We start from the raw sequence: 11,428 nt of genomic DNA, 5'->3' as shown, positions 1-11,428 counted from the left end.
TAGGGTACTGGAGAGGAACAGGAACCCAGTGCCTGGGGTGGGGAGAGTGCCTGGGGAGGAAGGGGCAGTATTCGGAGAAGGAAGTGGTTCTAGATGGGAGAGAACTCAGCAAAGAGGTCTCGGGGGGTGGACTCTGGAGGCACGGAAGCAAGGGGTACAGAAGGAGGGAAAATTTCTGCCCACCCCATGCTGTGGCCACTCCTTTCCCCAGGATATCCCCAGGAAAGAGAATGCAGTCAGCCGTGCCTTTCCTTTCCCAGAGGCAGATCACCTGCCTCTGCCCCCATTCCCCTATCCACTCTCTGCCTTGTCACCTCCTGTCTCCCAAATCATATCCGCCAGAACACTTCCTTTCCCCCTCCCTTCCTGCTCAGGTCACTAATACCTGCCCTGGTGCCCACCACTTCCGGAGTCACCCACCACATGCCCTGACTCTGGCCCTAACTCTGGAGGGGGTTGGGGTTGCAGGAGTCAGACAAAGGACAGGAGACCAGAGGGGGCAGGGGCAAGAGGAGCCATCACCAGAGGACTCTTACTGCCCCTTTCCACCCCCCATCTGAGATGAGGACAAAGGGGGTGACTAAGCAATGAAAGACAAAGGGCCTCAGAATCAGAGCAGCAGCGTGTGGGGGTGTCGGCCGCAGGGAGAGGGCACAAAAGATGTAGTGTCCTAGGTAGCCCCCCAGGAGCCCTCACCCCGGTGCCGGCTCAAGTTGCCTCCAAGGCTAAGCAGCCCGGACTCGACCCTGACTTCTCCTGGGGCTGGATTAGGGTAAAGAAATGCAGTTCCCCCCCATCACATTCACTGTGTCCAACTACAGGGGAAGAGAAGGCCCAGGGAAAGGGTGGGGGGGACGAGGGAGGCAGAGCCTCTGCCTGGCTGCCCAGTCCACCCCGGGGCCGGGCCCAGTCAGTTCCCACAGCCAGGGATGTGGCCCCACCCTTTGGTATGGTTCCCATTAGGTCAACTCCCAGGCTAGAAGTCTGGCTTTCCTCTCTTTCTCCACAGCTAAGAATTCCCTGCCTCTGCCACTTTCCTGGTCCGTCGGCCCCACCCTGCTGCACTGCTGGTGGGCTCTCAGGGACCCTGGTGCGGGGAGGGGGAGAGATTTGGGGAAGGCCTCTTTCCAGGCTCAGAGCAGGAGGGATGTGCAAACTCAGCGGGTGGCCCAGCGGGAGCTGGGTTTGGAGGCACAAGGAGAGAACAGAACTGGCCTCCAAGGCTGCAAAACGCTTTGTCTGTTCCATACAGGACTGGGATCGGACTCCTGGTGGTACTACATCTCTACGCCGCCGTCGCCAGGGGCCAGGACTAAGGCGGGGTCGGAAAGACCGGAGGGAAAAAGGGCTGACCCCCAGGGAAGTGGGGTGTGAGGCATCTCTCAGGTCGCTTCCTGGGTCTGTCATTCTGCAGCTTCTGGAAGCCTGGCAGACATCAGGGTCACCCACAGGGGGCCTCCCCGCCTCTTGGCCGAGGTGGCTCCTACACACCCAGCAGCCCACTCCAGTGCTGGTGGCCTTGGCGTCCTCCTCGTTTTTCATTTGGGTTTGGCGGGAGCTCTCGGGCCCGCCCAGCCCCGCTTGGGCCCCCTCTTCCCTAACCCACTCAGGCCGTCTGGAAACGAGCTGGCTTTCCCCGCTCCGAGTCTCTTGGCAAAGCCTGGGGCTGCCCCGGGAGGGCCGGGCTCAGAAGCCGCCATCGGGAGCGGGGCTCGGGCAGGGGGCGGCCCCGGCGGGGCGCAGGAGAGCGAGGGAGAGCCGGGGGAGGCGGCAGGGCACACACAGAGGGTCCCGCGGGGGCCGCAAGCTGCTCCGGCTCCCGCCTCGGCGAGTCAGCCACGAGCGGCCAGGTGAACCGCGCCCCGCCGCCGCTCTGAGAGCGAAAGTGAAGCCCTGGCGCCGACCCCGGATGTAGTCGGCGGGCGCCCGCGACCCTGCCAGCTTCCAAGAGGGCGGCCCCGTGGCGCCAATGGGCGGGAAGCCCGCGAGGCGGCGCGCAGGAAGCACTTCCGCCCGTTCTCCTTCCCGCAGTCCGCGGCGGGGCAAGATGGCGGCGCTCAGGGCTCTGCGCAGCCTCCGCGGCGTCGCGGCCCAGGCGCTGCGGTCCGGGGTCGGGGGCCGGCTGCCCGTTCAGCCCAGCAGGTGAGACTCCGGGCAGCCCTCGACGCGCAGCCCCCGAGGCCAGGGTTTCTCGGGTCTGGGGTCTCCGCGGGCCCTGTGACACCCCCCCCCCCTCCCTCCAGGAAAGAATGACCCAGGCCGGTGACCCCCTCGCCCAGGCCTTCTGTCTCGGGCTCCAGGATGCAGTGGCGCCCGCCCTGGCCGAGGGAGGAAAGAGGGTCTCGAGCTCTTTCTGCCAGGGGTGAAATCAGCGGAGGGGCGCCCGTGCCCTTGAACGTTAGTGATAGTGTCACCTTCCCCTTGTGCCTTGCTGCTTCTCCCGAACCTCATCACGGGTGGCGTGGGACTGCTGAAAAGTCTCGTTAGACGAGAAGAGGGAGGTAAAGGAGGAGCACAAGCCAAGACACCTCCCTTGTCCCCGCGTCGGTCCCAGGGCATCACTCGGGTCTTACCTGGGCCGAGCCGCGGAGCCAGCATGCCCCTCCCCCGCCATGCACCGGCCCGGGACACCTCTTAGTCTTTGGTTGACCGTGAATAAACACCTTTCTTGCGTTCATATTCACCAAGGTGGAAAGAAGAACATGATGAGAAGTGGAAGGAATTAGGATCCCTAACCTTGCATGCCCAGGAGTGACCAGGAATTAGGCAGTTAGTAGCAACGGAGCCTCTAGAGGTCCAGCTCGTTCTGCCTAAGCTACGCTGTGTGTCAGTCACTTGGCTTTGGAGAATCCCAGGCACTTCCCTGGGCCCACCTGAGAGTGAACGGGAACAGAGGAACCAAGCCCTGTTGAGGCCCCTGTGTCCAGGATCTGTCTTTAACTCCCTAGAGGTTCTCGGCAATGGCAGCCAGATATGGAATGGGCAGAGCAGTTTGGGGGAGCGGTCATGTACCCCACCAAGGAAACGGCCCACTGGAAGCCTCCACCTTGGAATGGTGAGTTCCCAGAGCTCCTGTCCCAACTCACACCCATCGCTGTGTAGGTGAGAGTTTCACAGATACTTCCTTGTTTCTGAGATTTGATCTTTGTTGATTCCACAGCCTGGGATGCTCTTCTGTGCCTATTTGAATCATTCCCTGTATTTAAGAACCAGCTCTTGGGGCGCCTGGGTGGCTCAGTCGGTTAAGCCCCCGACTTGGGCTCAGGTCATGATCTCACAGTCCGTGGGTTCGAGCCCCACATCGGGCTTTGTGCTGATAGCTCGGAGCTTGAAGCCTGCTTCGGGTTCTGTGTCTCCCTCTCTCTCTCTGCCCCTCTCCTACCTGCACTCTGCCTCTTTCTCAAAGATAAATAAATGTTAAAAGTTAAAAAAAAACAAAAACAACACCAAAAACCAGCTCAGATCCTGCCTTCGTGAATTCTTCACAGTATTCTTTTCTTCCTTTAAATATTTAAAAATTTTTTTAATGTTTATTTATTTTTGAGACAGAGAATGAATGGGGGAGGGTCAGAGAGAGAGAGGGAGACACAGAATCCGAAACAGGCTCCGGGCTCTGAGCTGTCAGCACAGAGCCCGACGCGGGGCTCGAACTCACGGACCGCGAGATTGTGACCTGAGCCGAAGTCGGCCGCTTAACCGACTGAGCCACCCAGGCGCCCCTCTTCCTTTAAATATTTAACAGCTAAGCCACTTAGTTGGTAACTCTGTTACTAGTTTCTCACGTGTACTTATTTCCCAAATTAAATCGTATGCTTTTTGAGGGTAACAGCTGTCATTCAGTGGTAGCAAGAACTAAATAGACATTTCCTGAGTAGTTGGGCATTCATCAGATAGATTTGGAAGGCCGGGTATCATGGTGGTTAAGAGCGTGGACCCTGAGGGGCGCCTCAGTGGCTCAGTTGTTTGAACATCTGACTCTTGATTTCCGCTCAGGTCATGATCTCACGGTTCGTGAGGTTGAGCCCTGTGTCAGGCGCTGCACTGACAGCGTGGGATTCTCTCTCCTCCTCCTTCTCTTCTCTCTCTCTCTCTCTCTCTCTCAAAATAAACAAACTTAAAAAAAAAAAAAAGCTGAACGAGCTGAGCTAAATCCTGGCTCTGCCACTTGCTAGCTGTCTGAGAAGTCATTTATCCTCTCTGGCCTCAGCATCCCCAACAAAATAAAGATAATAATAGAATGTACTACTCGTATGGTTATTAGGGGAATTAAGTTAATTAAAATCAGTGAAGGGCTTAGGTTGGTATGCAGTAAGAGCTATACAAGTGTTATCAGTATTATCTTTAAAAAGGTCTGGGGGGGGGCACCTGGGTGGCTCAGTCTGTTAAGTGTCCGACTTCGGCTCAAGTCCTGATCTCACGGTGCGTGGGTTCGAGCCCCGCGGCAGGCTCTGTGCTGACAGCTTAGAGCCTGGAACCTGCTTTGGATTCTGTGTCTCCCTCTCTCTCTGCTCCTCCTCTGCTCGTGCTCTCTCTCTCCCTCCCTCTCTCTCTCTCTCTCTCTCTCTCTCTCTCAAAAAAACATTAAAAAAAAGAAAAGGACTCTGGGAAACATGGAAGGGCGAGATTTGGGTGCCTGGGTGGCTCCGTCGGTTAAGTGTCCCAACTCTTGATTTCGGCTCAGATCATGATCTCACAGTTTGTGAGTTCAAGCCCCACATTGGGCTCTGTGCTGGCAGCATGGAGTCTGCTTGGGATTCTCTCTCTCTCTCTCTCTCTCTCTCTCTGTCTCTCTGTCTCTCTGTCTCTCTGTCTCTCTCTCTGTCTCTCTGTCTCTCTCTCTGCTCCTCCCCCACTGGTGCTTTCTCTGTCTCTGAAAAGTAAATAAACTCTAACAGAAAAAGAAAGAGCAAGGTTTGTGCGTGGTCCCCCCTCATGAGAAAATCTCGATCTCCCTTCCCGTTTTTCCGTGTGATGGTCTTCTTCCCCGTTATGTTGGCAGTTGGGAAGTTAACAAGGTGTGGATTGGTGAGGTGAAAGAGGGACGGGGAGAGGCTGACTCCTTGCTGTCCCCGGGGAGTCACCATTTGGCTCTGAACTATTTCCCACTTCTCAGATGTGGACCCTCCAAAGGACACAATGGTGACGAACCTGACCCTGAACTTTGGGCCCCAGCACCCAGCAGCCCATGGAGTCCTGCGACTAGTGATGGAGTTGAGTGGGGAGATGGTGCGCAAGTGTGACCCCCACATCGGGCTTCTGCACCGAGGAACCGAGAAGCTCATTGAATACAAGACCTATCTGCAGGTGTGAGGGCGAACAGGGGCCTGCTGACGGGACCTAGGCATGCTGTGGCCTGGGGCATTGCCGGTTTGCTGCCCCCAAAACCCCGGGGGAGGAGGGTGTTGAGGATGCAAGGACCGTTTTGGTTGGAGGACGGAGGGACGTGGCAAGGGATGTTTGAAATCCATCCAGATCTGGTTTATCCAGCAGAAATGCTTTGGAGCCGGAACTACACCACCGGCTTTTCTCCGGCTGACTTTTGGCTGACCCCTTTGCCCTTTTTCGAATGCCTCAGTTTCCCTGTTCTTATCATACCAATACGTCAAAGCTGCGATCCCTGGGGGCAGGGAAAGGGGGGAGAGACGTCAGTTCCCTAGGACGAACAGCCGATTCTCGTATCTTCCGGCTGTCTTAAGTTTGTTTTCGAAACACTCAGTGAGTCAGAGTGACCGAGAGAGGGTTTGTGGCAGTGTGCCGTGTTTCAGGAGAGCTGTGTGACCCCCAGTGGTGAGGGTCAGGTTTGAGGGAATTGGAGCCGGGGTGAGCATCTGAAAGTTTTGTCTTAGTGTCATGAGGAGAGGGCTTGATGACACAGGGTGACGGGGTTAGGACAGAGCCAGCTGACTAGACTGCGCTGCCCCCGAGAGTCCAGGCACCGATGGTTTCTGGTCCCAGAGACCGTGGAGCTAAACGGTGCGGCACTGACCCGCGTCACAGTGACATCAGGACAAGAACTGGCTGTCCCCGAGAGGGCTGTCGTAGCCCCGCCCCCTTCCTGGAAGCTGAAGCTGGTTCAGTGGTTCGGCAGACAGCTAGACTTGGCTTTCTTGGTGTCCCGGGGAAAGAACCCTTTCTCCCCAACTGTTCCCGCCAGAAGCCAATCCAGTCCTTCTCAGGGCCCTGTCTTCCTGAAATCTCTCACTCACCCGATCACTCTGACAGCCTTGTGGGCCAGAGGAGCGTTGGCTGTGGTGTGCCGGGGCCAGCTCAAGCCTGCTCGCGAGAACAGAGTGTTATGTTTCCGGGCATTTTGTGAGCCAGTTGTTAAACGTAGCCATTACTAAAAATTAAATGATCGTGGCTTACAATTGATTGATTGATTGATTGATTTTTTAATAAATTTTTTTTAACGTTTTATTTATTTTCGAGACAGGGAGAGACAGAGCATGAACAGGGGAGGGTCACAGAGAGGTAGACACAGAATCTGAAACAGGCTCCAGGGGGGGCACCTGGGCTCAGTCAGTTAAGCGGCCGACTTCGGCTCAGGTCATGATCTCGCGGTCCGTGAGTTCGAGCCCCGCGTCGGGCTCTGTGCCGACAGCTCGGAGCCTGGAGCCTGTTTTGGATTCTGTGTCTCCCTCTCTCTGACCCTCCCCCGTTCATGCTCTGTCTCTCTCTGTCTCAAAAATAAATAAACCTTAAAAAAAAAAATTAAAGAAAAAGAAACAGGCTCCAGGCTCCGAGCTGTCAGCACAGAGCCCGACGCGGGGCTCGATCTCACGGACCGCGAGATCATGACCTGAGCCGAAGTCGGCCGCTTAACCGACTGAGCCACCCAGGCGCCCCTTGGCTTACGATTTAATAAATTATATCAAAAGCCAGGGTAAGAAGTACTCAGAGCTCATCATTTTCTTGCTTGACTCCTCTGTGCTCCTAAGTGATTTTATTGTCTCTGCATGGCAGAGACTGTGCTCCCCTGCGCAGTGCTGTGCTCAGTTATGTAACGTTGGTAGCTTAAAGCTGGCCCTGCTGGAGTATTTTCACCGTGGAAATGGGCACACGCAACAAATCACCCCTTCAGAGATTTGACTATTAAAGAAACATTTACCAGCATGCTGCTGGATATCGGGCACTGCCTTGTTTAGCTCCTGAGACTAGAAGGTTAATGCAGCGTAGACTTTTGATGCCCACTGAGAGCAATGCTTTTGGCAGGCAGTCTGAGGGCTCCTGGCCTGTCAGGTGTGACCCAGGTTCTTCCTTCTTCCCAGGCTCTTCCATACTTTGACCGGCTAGACTATGTGTCCATGATGTGTAATGAGCAGGCCTACTCACTGGCTGTGGAGAAGTTACTCAATATCCAGCCTCCGCCCCGGGCACAGTGGATCCGAGGTATGCCCGTCTCCTTCCTGTGGCCCCGCTGTGAGCGCAGCCTAGTGCCCCTCCCGCACCATTCCCATCGTGGGAGCATCCAACCCAGGCTTAGTTCGCAGACCCTAGACGCTGCCCAGAACCGCTGTGTCCACTCGCTGTCGATCCTCTCGCTGTCTTCCTGTCTCTACAGTGCTGTTTGGAGAAATCACACGGCTTTTGAACCACATTATGGCTGTGACCACACATGCCCTGGACATTGGGGCTATGACCCCTTTCTTCTGGATGTTTGAGGAGAGGGAGAAGGTAAGAGAAGGAGGAAAGGATAGGATAGGCAGGGAGGTACAGGAAGTGGAGAAGGTAGGAAGGAGCCAAGGGATGGAAAGGAGACAGAACGAAGAACACGTAGAGGAAGAAGGTATATTTAACTTGGGTTCTGTCCTTGAGGAACTCTGTGTCATGAGGGGTTGGTAGGGCACAAGAAGGCAGAGGGCAGGGGAGTGGACCACCATGTTGCTGGACTTAGGGGCCCAGGACTTTGTCACTAATTCCCAGTGTGTCCTATCAAGATGTTTGAATTCTACGAGCGCGTGTCTGGGGCTCGGATGCATGCTGCCTACGTCCGGCCAGGAGGTGTGCACCAGGTGAGCGGACTCCCCTGCCTTCTTGAACTTTCGGTCCACGCCTGTATCCTCTGTGGCCACTGGAGGGCAGCCCCGGCTGATGGAAACGCCAACCCTGTAGCCCTGGGGCAGGGAGGCTGAGCTGTACTCTCTGTCCTTCTCCGTTTGGCTTCTAGGACCTACCCCTTGGGCTTATGGATGACATTTATGAGTTTTCTAAGAACTTCTCACTTCGGATTGATGAGTTGGAAGAGGTAAGATAGGAACTGGTGGGAAGAGTCCCTCTTTTCCTCTCAAGAAAGGCTTGTGGGCTTTAGTGTATGTGCTGCCGAAGCAGCTTGTGGGTTTTAGTCCCTAGTTGTAAAGAGATACAGAGGCGTTTGGAGGGAGGTGTGGAGGGTGTTCACGCGCCGGTTCTCTTGATCGATAGATGCTGACCAACAACAGGATCTGGCGAAATCGGACAGTCGACATTGGGGTCGTAACAGCCGAAGACGCACTGAACTATGGATTTAGGTGGGAGGAATGACTTCTCTCCTTAGGGGGCGCCGGGGGGCGGGGGTGTCGGTCGGCTAAGCGTCCAACTCGGTTTTGGCTCCAGTCACGATCTCACGGTTTGTGAGTTCGAGCCCCGCATCGGGCTCTGCACTGACAGCGCGGAGCCTGCTTGGGATCCTCTCCCTCTGCCCCTCCCCTGCTCTCTTGCACACACTCTCTCTCTTTCTCTCTCAAAATAAATATTTAAAAAAAAAAAAGACTTCTCTCCTTGGGCACGGGGTAGTTCCAGCCTGATAATCTTGGCTTCGGGACGGTGTGGCACCTTCCGGGCCATGCTCCGAGCGTGGGGGCGGAAGAAAGCGCGCCTCCTCTCTTGGTCTGTGGAAAGTGACCCTTGTTCCCATCGTGCCCCGCAGTGGCGTGATGCTGCGGGGCTCAGGCATCCAGTGGGACCTGCGGAAGACCCAGCCCTATGATGTTTACGACCAGGTGGACTTTGATGTTCCTATAGGCTCTCGAGGGGACTGCTACGACAGGTAAGGCCCACGTCCCCTCGGCTCGTTTTCCAGCTGCTTCCCCTCGTCTGACCTGTCTCTCGGTTACTTTCTTTATGCCCATATTTTCCCATATCTGCTGGAGCTCTTGGTCTGTTAAACAAGGTGGTTTTTTGAAGCACTTTCACGGGTGTACATCTTCTTTTGCCCTCATCCTCGTGTTTTAGATGGAACTAGTTTTGGCTGAGAAAGCCGAGGCATGAAAAAGGGAGCGATCGGCCTGGATTATCCTGTTAGTGGGGGTTGAGACTAGAATCCTCCTGACCCGGGGCTCTTGCCACCAGAGTCTAAGCTTCACGTTCCATTCTTGTTTGCTGACCCTGAATGAGATTCGCTTGTTTTCTTTTTGAGTCAATTTGACCCTTACCCATTCTGCGGTCCAGGAAGTGTCTAAGAGGGCAGTTGAAGAGGGAAGTAGTGCAGGGCACGGTAGGGGGAGAAGATCAGGAGAGGACAGGGGGCAGGAGCCAGTACCAGAACCAGAAGACTAGGTTTTACCTGGGGCCAAGCCAAGCAGAGATCCCGCGCTAGGAGAAAAGAGGAAGGGGAAAAAGTCAGCCAGCCCTTTGCGGGTCAGCCACGGGCGTTCTTCCCAGCCTCACGTCCCATGCCCTGACCGGTCCTCTCTTGCTCTGAGCCTGTCTCATCCACCCCAGGTACCTGTGTCGGGTAGAGGAGATGCGCCAGTCCCTTCGAATCATCTTGCAATGTCTCAACAAGATGCCTCCTGGGGAGATCAAGGTCGATGATGCCAAAGTGTCTCCGCCTAAGCGAGCAGAGATGAAGGTTGGCCCTGGGAAGAGGGCAAAGGGAAAGGGGCCAGCAGCCAGGGAGGAGTACCCTCAGATGACCTCCTCCTCCTCAGTTTTCCTTTTTGGAAGAATTCGCCATATGAGTCTCAACCTCCCGTAGCCTCCTCTGTCACTCTGTCTTCTCTGCTTTCTCGCTCGCTGTGTGGGTTTTAGTTTCCCCTAGGGTAGAGGTTATTGTCTGTGCTGGGGAGGGGGAGGCCCGGGAAACCTTTGGACCGGCTTCCTGATGCTCCTTTTTTCCTCTTTCCAGACTTCCATGGAATCACTGATTCACCACTTTAAGTTGTATACAGAGGGCTACCAGGTTCCCCCGGGGGCCACGTACACCGCCATCGAGGCTCCTAAGGTGAGGAGAGACGGGGAAGGATAAGGCTGTCTGTGCGCTGGGGGACCGGAGACAGATGTCCAAGTAGCTGCTTGGTCACCAGCGCGAGAGAGGACACACGGGCCAATAGAGAGGTTTTCTGGGCAGAGGAGAGTGTTCTTCCTGTTAACGGAGGCAGCGACCTTTCTTCCTTGGACAGGGAGAGTTCGGGGTGTACCTGGTGTCTGATGGCAGCAGCCGCCCTTACCGATGCAAGATCAAGGCTCCTGGTTTCGCCCACCTGGTAAGAACCGACCCCGGTGACTCTCCCTCCAGTAGAGGAGTCCGTAATTTCTGACCTTGGTTGAGATTTTCACGCACTTTCCTTGCTTCTCCTCCCACCCTGCTAATCTTGCCTAACACTGTTGCTGTCTCAATCTCTCCAGGCCGGTTTGGACAAGATGTCAAAGGGACACATGCTGGCGGACGTTGTTGCCATCATAGGTACGCGGCCTGTCTTGTAACAGAGATGCCACAGACGAGGGAGTTCGGGACTCTAATTGGGGGCGGAAAGCGAACACTTCCTGTTCAGCACAGACAATGGGCCCAGAGCCACATCCTCAATCTCCTGGGCACGGTGATGGGTTCTGGATTTTGGATAACACCGCGTTTTTCCTCCTCCCGTCGGTCTCTTAGGTACCCAAGATATTGTGTTTGGAGAAGTGGATCGGTGAGCAGGGGAACAGCGTTGGATCTCCCTGCCGGTCTGCTTCCTCCTCGGAGCCTGGCCGTCTCTGGAAAGGGACTCTGTGTGTGTGTGTGTACACGTGCGTGAACAGTTAGCTGTCAGGCTTTCCGTGCATGTACCAGAAAAGGAGAAATTATAATAAATAAGCCGCCTTCCGGCCCCTGTGCCCAAACTTCTGGTATGTCTTCCTCAGTATCTTACTGCCTTTCACTTTGCTAGGAAACTCAAGAATGTTAATTAATTAACCCTGCTCTTCTGTCTGAGACTCGGTTCTTGGCAGTCTTTCTTGTTCCTCGCCACCCCCTTCTCTGACTCTTGTCCTTCCCACTTCTCCATTTCCCGTTTCCTCTTTTCCTCTCGGTTCCCCCCTGCCCAGAATTCGCTGCCTACACAAATTGGTAAACCCCTCTGCCTCTGCCCAAGTCCTGGGTCAAGCGTCACATGCAAGGGAAAGGGCTGTGGTGGGCTCTCAGGGAATTCGAAGGGACGGTTTATTCCAGATGTATCTGAACAGGGCGGGG

General features: G+C 55.4%; 1 protein-coding gene across 1 annotated transcript; it reads left to right on the top strand.

The window, feature by feature from the left end:
* Nucleotides 1-2,015: 2,015 nt before the first annotated feature.
* Nucleotides 2,016-11,079, top strand: NDUFS2 (NADH:ubiquinone oxidoreductase core subunit S2). Its single transcript, XM_042924931.1, has 14 exons — nucleotides 2,016-2,142; nucleotides 2,949-3,055; nucleotides 5,114-5,304; nucleotides 7,269-7,389; nucleotides 7,562-7,674; nucleotides 7,938-8,012; nucleotides 8,168-8,245; nucleotides 8,422-8,507; nucleotides 8,906-9,025; nucleotides 9,700-9,829; nucleotides 10,106-10,201; nucleotides 10,380-10,463; nucleotides 10,606-10,663; nucleotides 10,856-11,079. The coding sequence occupies exons 1-14, from the start codon at nucleotides 2,048-2,050 to the stop codon at nucleotides 10,891-10,893; spliced, it is 1,392 nt and encodes a 463-aa protein (XP_042780865.1). The 5' UTR covers nucleotides 2,016-2,047; the 3' UTR covers nucleotides 10,894-11,079.
* Nucleotides 11,080-11,428: the final 349 nt, after the last annotated feature.

The sequence above is a fragment of the Panthera leo genome, chromosome F3 (genome assembly GCF_018350215.1).
Source record: "Panthera leo isolate Ple1 chromosome F3, P.leo_Ple1_pat1.1, whole genome shotgun sequence".
Classification (NCBI taxonomy): domain Eukaryota; kingdom Metazoa; phylum Chordata; class Mammalia; order Carnivora; family Felidae; genus Panthera; species Panthera leo.
Note: the sequence above shows the minus strand (reverse complement) of the source record. Positions and strands in the feature narration are given on the sequence as shown.